General features: G+C 38.0%; 1 protein-coding gene across 1 annotated transcript; it reads right to left on the bottom strand.

Moving 5' to 3' along the window:
- Positions 1-370: 370 nt before the first annotated feature.
- Positions 371-4,545, bottom strand: LOC130077694 (protein rapunzel). Its single transcript, XM_056243008.1, has 2 exons — positions 4,414-4,545; positions 371-1,199 (listed from the first exon to the last, which is right to left on the bottom strand). The coding sequence occupies exon 2, from the start codon at positions 1,160-1,162 to the stop codon at positions 488-490; it is 675 nt and encodes a 224-aa protein (XP_056098983.1). The 5' UTR covers positions 1,163-1,199; positions 4,414-4,545; the 3' UTR covers positions 371-487.
- Positions 4,546-6,492: the final 1,947 nt, after the last annotated feature.

The following is a 6,492-nucleotide window of genomic DNA, read 5'->3' as shown; positions in this document are numbered from 1 at the left end:
GCATTAAAGAAAAAAAATATTTTGACTTTGGCTTAGGCAGATTCAGTTTGAGTGTGTGTAGTAAACTGTACAAAAAGATGAAAACATCACTGTCAGAAAATAATACTGTTGTATGACAGTATCATAACTTTTGTGTCACAAGTGCAAATATTTGCAGGAACACGTTAGGAATAGGGTTAACAGGTTGATAGGTGGTTGCTAGGATGTTGATAGGGAGTTACTATGTGTTCTGTGTGGATGCTAGGGTGTTGCTAGGTGCCTAGATAGATAGATAGACAGATGAATAGATCTTAAGGTTTTCTGAGTTGTTGCTTGGCCATTGCTAGGGGTTTCTGAGTGGTTCCTAGGATGTTGTCAGAGGGTAACTAAGGTTTTGAGAGGTTGTGAGAGCATTAGTCGGGATGTTCTAAGTACTTGCTAGGACATTGACTGATAAAATAGACAGAGAAGATAGAAAGTCATGAAAGAAAAGTCACACGGGCTAAAATCACTCATAAGTGTTCAGCACTTCTGACATTTTCTTGGCCACATCTTTCATTTTCTCTTCCCACTCGATGCTCAGAGCTCCTTCATCATCTCCGACGATGGCAGCATAACTCATGAGAGCAATGAGGCCGATGCAGAACAGGTATGTGAGTCGCGTGCAGAGGTTTTCCATGACGCGCTGGTCACCCTGTGAATGCTTCATGTACACCTCCAGAATGGGCTGGCTGAAGATCTTTGATTCGCCCATCACCGCACCATAAAGTGTGTACAGGTTCTGGTCACACTGATTGATCACAAAGCTCATTTCAAACTCCTTCTTGCGCTGTTCGTGTGCTGCAGACGCCTCCACGGCGTCCATGAATTTGTAGAACTGATTACGAATGTTTTCTTCTAGACGACAGTACAGACCATCCACCGTCTCCTTCCTGATCTGAAGTAATACATTCTGATTCTGTTGTGAAATTTCATCCAGGGCTCGATTCACGCTGCCGAACTCCCGTCTGAGTTTCTGAATGTCTTCATCGTCCACATGGTGCAGCACCACCCGGATGAGAGAGCCGGCCACGCCGAAGATGGGATTGACCACCGCTGCTGCTGACGAGATGGTGGCCACACATTCGAGAACCTTCACAAGGCCCCTCTTCAGCTTCTCTGGGTCCTCGAAGATCTCAGCCATTGAGTCTGAAGGAAGAGCCCTTTACCTGAAGAAGAAACTGGTTATACAAAGACACACAATATTTAGTTTGAATCTTTACACTGCTCCTTTCTAGAACAAGCTCATGATCACAATAAACTTGTATAGAAAGCAGCTGAGTGAAGTCTCTTCCAAAATTGTTAAAAGTTGTCCATATAAACAATATATAACATTTTCTGTTCCCCACACACACTTTTCGATCCCAAATAACCGCGAGGCTGCTGACAACTCCATGCATGCAGTACTTGTTTCCTTCCCGGATGAATCAGCGTTTTTGAACATAACAGTTAAATTAATGATTCAATGACTCATAAAAAGACTCGCTTGTTCCGTTCTTAAATGAATAAGCATTTTTGAATGAATCGGTTGAATGAAGCAGAGCCGGCCGAGCCACTAAGCGACCGTTGCAATTGCAAAGGGCCCCGTGGCCCGCAGAGGGCCCCCTAGAGTCACTGCTAGCTAGTGGGGGGAAAAAATCGCACAACGAAAGTAACATAAAATAAATAAATAAAAAGAAATGGACCTACAGCGCTCTTTATCAGGCATCATGATAAGCACAGAGTTGTTATTTATTTAGTTCTGTATTATGGCAAATCAACCGGGAGCTCCCCGCGAAGGCGCGCGCGCGTCTTGATCCCGACTGCCCCCCTATGATGTCACTCGTTGTCACTTGGTCAGTCAGTTGGCGACTCCGACGAATCGACGATGTCTGACAAGAAACGAAAATATCTTTCTGGCCAAGAAAAACGACAAAAAAGAGCCGGGAAGAAGAGAAGAAGCAAGAAGATAAAGGTACGTAAGCCTGTAGGCTTAATTTTCCGATTTCTGTAATATGGATAATCTGCACTAAAAGTCTTAACATTAGCCTAAATCGTGCTTGTATTAATTTTCTACAGTTGTTTAACTTACATGCTAATAGCATGCTGCATAAAATTGGTTTAGTATTAGGCCTATACCATTTGCTGTGGTGTTACTGTTAAAGCATTTAACAGAACAATATAAACCCAGTTTGGATTCTACACTAAAGGGCTAACATTAGTTTACTCCTTATGTCCCCTTAGGAGCACTATTAAAGTAACGTTATATGCTGCCAGTAAGCAAAGCTCCAGCTGTTGGTGAGTATAAAGGGGCTGTAAAATGATAACCTTCTGCATTTTAAAAATTAAGTCTAACTTTATGTATAATTATTTTCTTTATTTGGATTGGATTTTAATAGTTATATTGAAATGTTACCTTATTCTTAATATTGTTACTATTGATCTTCTTTGTGGTGTTTTAGATGTTATTGTTAATTTTGTTTATTTAAAAAATCTATTTATTATTTTATATAATATTATATTTAAATGTTATTCTATTTGCTCTATTTAATTTAAATTTTATATATATATATATATATATATATATATATATATATATATATATATATATATATATATATATATATATATATATATATATGTTCTGTAGTTTGTGACTCTTAAACTCTGGTGTCAATAAAAATGTATCTTTGTTCAGTGATAATCACTTTTTCTGTCTTTTTATTCAGCAAGTTAATCAGTGTGTGTGTGTGTGTGTGTGTGTGTGTGTGTGTCTTGCACTGCCATTCAGCTCAGTGGTATCACAATTTTCCTGTTAGACATCAAACATATATACAGTATAATATAGTTATATAGTATGGTATAGTTATAAGGTAGTCATTGCTTTTCTTTAGGCCTTAAAACAGTCAAAGGGGCCTCCAACCAAATTTTGCTTAGGGGCCCCAATGGTCTAGGGCCGGCTCTGAATGAATGATTGCATGACTCTCTCATAAAGACAGTGGTTGCATCCGAAATCCCATACTTCCCAACTATTCCCTACCTAACAGTATGTGACAAAAGCAGCATGTCCGAATACTCATAAAAGAGTAGGCAAAAAGTACCCGGATGAGCTACTTCTTCAGGCAAGATTCTGAAGTGTGCATTCAATGGAGACTTTACTATCTGTACTATCTTTACTACTGTTGCCTGGCTGCCCTATCAGTCAATGACATTGCAGGCAGTGTTCGTACATGAAAGTATCTTACGGAACTGATTTCGGACAGACTTCTGAGGCAACGTCACGGTTTAATGTTCTACAGCAAAATAGAGAGAGCTTTGGAGATAACTAATCGAATATTTAATTAGTACAATATAATAGTAAACTAGACACCTAGTCGCTTCTTTCGTTGCTAAATAAGCTTTTTTAATATGAATCGTTTGAATAAAGGATTCATTGACTCACTCGTGACTCACAGTCATTTGTCGCCATCTACTGGTGTATATAACTTGCAAAATAAGTCACTGAAATTTTTCATCACTAATGCACAGACTGACAGCCTGTCTGGAACACATAAAACATATAAAACATATGGACTTCTTATGGTCTACTTTTATATAGCTTTTTTTGGTCCTTTTGTAGAATGGATGTGGTCACTATGAGCTGTTGTTGTATGGAGAAGAGCTGAAGAGTTCTAAAATTATTTTGTGTTTCACAGGAAAAAAAACAACAACTGCAGAAACCATAATGAAGATTTGGAATTGATTTGAGGGTGAGTAAATAACTACAGATTATATATATATATATATATTTAAATGTGTGTTTAATATCACCTTATGCTACAATGGGCTTTTACTCTGAAGTGTCTTCTGGGATTAAGGCTTGCTGAGATAAAGCACAATGATAAACACTCATTTAAAATAATGATATAGACCATGAGGTGTTTTATATAGTCCTAATGTACAATTTTGATCTGAATCATTAAAAAACACAATTCAAAATTTGAATGATTCACATGAATTATAACCATGCTTATATACAGAACATAGAAATTGTTAAAATACTGTAAAATTAGGACTGAAATCATTATTTTGTTCGAATATCTCTCCTGTGTTTTGGGTACATTTTTCTTATACAAAGCTTTTTATTTTAGAGAGCGCTGGGTGTTTGTTGCAGCTCTGTTTAAGCATCCCCTCTTTGTTTTTTCAAGCTACGTCAGTATTTTAAAGGGGCTTCATCACATCAGCTTCACTCAGCTGCTGTCTGTCCTGTTATAGCTCCCTCTAGCTGTTGCTCCATGTTTCCTTGTTCATGCTGAGGACTGTATTCTCTTTCTGACATTTTCAAACTTTAACAAACAATACCTAAAAAAATCTACACATTTTCATGTATTTTAATAACAATATCTATTTGCCTGTGACGAATATTGCAATTCTTACCTCTTCAGTTTGCTTCCTCCCTCGTCCGTATGTCTTCCCAGCAGTCACTGCAGGATGAGGAGTTTCATATGAGCTCAGTGTGGAGGGGTGCACAGATGGACTATACCATTATCTTACAGGGTCCTGGTAAATGAAATATTATCATAACCACACAAGCTCCTCTGATGTTATGTGAAACTGTCACAGTTTTGCTCTTTCATTGACCTTTTCATTTTCTAGCATCAATCAATTAGTCTACTAATGACATGGCCCAATTATGAATATAGATATACTGGTGTCTATCTATCTATCTATCTATCTATCTATCTATCTATCTATCTATCTATCTATCTATCTATCTATCTATCTATCTATCTATCTATCTATCTATCTATCTATCTATCTATCTATCTATCTATCTATCTATCCCTGCCTGCCTGCCTGTCTGTCTTTCTGCCTGCCTGTCTGCCTGCCTATCTGTCTGTCTGTCTGTCTGCAAGTGTTGGTGCTGTCCATGGTACTGTATGACTCCAGATGTGTCATGTGACCTGTCATGCTTCCTTAAGATCATTCATACTGTGAAAGGACGTAGACCTGCTTTAGTCTTCATGCAGTGACATGGGTGGAGTTGTATGTACATAAATCTGGTTGTTTCTCTAAAATGGAATGATGCAAATTGTATGCAACTTCATGTAGCTTCCTTCCACTCATAGTTCCTGTTTTCCATCTTGTGCACTAAAACTCACACATGAGGAAGTGGTTGGCTGCACATACCGTTTAGTCGCACTGACAGATATATTCTTCTTCCTTTTATTTCGAGGGTCAAAACTGTGTATAAGAGGACTCGATTCTCTGCTCTCATTGCTAGAGTGATTATTTTCCCATGAGTGAGATTACTCCTAAAACTGAGGACATCAAATGTAAACGGACATTGGGAAGTGGAGGCAGGCCCGACTCTCAGAGCGAAGACAGACAAGGATTAAAGAAGTAAGAGATTTTACTGACATTTATCTATCTATCTATCTATCTATCTATCTATCTATCTATCTATCTATCTATCTATCTATCTATCTATCTATCTATCTATCTATCTATCTATCTATCTATCTATCTATCTATCTATCTATCTATCTATCTATCTATCTATCTATCATCTTGACAAAGTCATTCTTATGATTAGAAACTTGTGTTAGAGCATTTTAGTATGATCTGGTGTATCCCTATGAATTATGTATGCTTGTAGCCACAAGATGTCACTTTAGAGCAAAATTAATGCTGTGGTGTTAATAAATAAATATACTTACGATGATCAGCATGTTTTGGATTATGTGTGATAAAGCTATATGTTAAGGATGGTGTCAGTTAAAAGCGGACTGATTTGTCCTGTTAACTGAAACAAAAACACAAGATGAGTTTGTTTTGTGTTCATGGCAGAATGGTTAAGTTAGCATCAGATTGCGGTTTTGCATTCCTCGAGGTAGCAACGGTCTGGGTTAAACAACCGAGAGTTCACGGTATATGTGATGGTAAGTTAAACTTGCTTTCCGGAATACACCCCCAGCTGAAGAGAGAGCTTTCCTTTCAATTGCTTGAGTGGAAATAAAGACATATTCCTTGTTGGTTCTGTCTTTTCTAAACCGAACATGTCAAATAAAATGTACTGCAATCCATGGTGGGATCACATGACCAGCCAGCAGCAACCAGTAATAAAAGTAATAATACTAATAATTGTCTTTACTTTATATAGCACATTTAGTGCTCAGTGCATTTAAAGAGTCCACTCTTACACATTCACTAGCTGTTTTTTGTGCTGTGATGCAGTTGTTTCCAGTCCTGATCAGTCTAATCTGAGTACTAAGACCAGTTTACAGGCAACCTGCCCCTCTGCACATTAAGTCCATCATTCAGACTCAAGAGATCGATACACGGCTAGATCACAGGAAGCTGGAAATGTTCAGTGGCTTGTTGGAGGCTGTAGATGGATTGCAGTCCATTTCACCTAAGCGTGTGTTTTGATGCTCTTAAAAACGACAGATGAAACCTCAATCCCCAAACCCATACACCACAAGACTGTGATTAACTAAGAACACCCGTGCTTTC

This window comes from Rhinichthys klamathensis, unplaced genomic scaffold (assembly GCF_029890125.1).
Source record: "Rhinichthys klamathensis goyatoka isolate OS25496 unplaced genomic scaffold, OSU_Roscu_1.1 h1tg000768l_1, whole genome shotgun sequence".
NCBI lineage: Eukaryota > Metazoa > Chordata > Actinopteri > Cypriniformes > Leuciscidae > Rhinichthys > Rhinichthys klamathensis.
The sequence above is the reverse complement of the archived record's forward strand: the minus strand, read 5'-3'. Positions and strand labels throughout refer to the sequence as shown.

Coding starts and splice junctions, on each gene's coding strand:
- LOC130077694 (XM_056243008.1), bottom strand. CDS start 1,162: ATGGCTGAGATCTTCGAGGACCCAGAGAAGCTGAAGAGGGGCCTTGTG.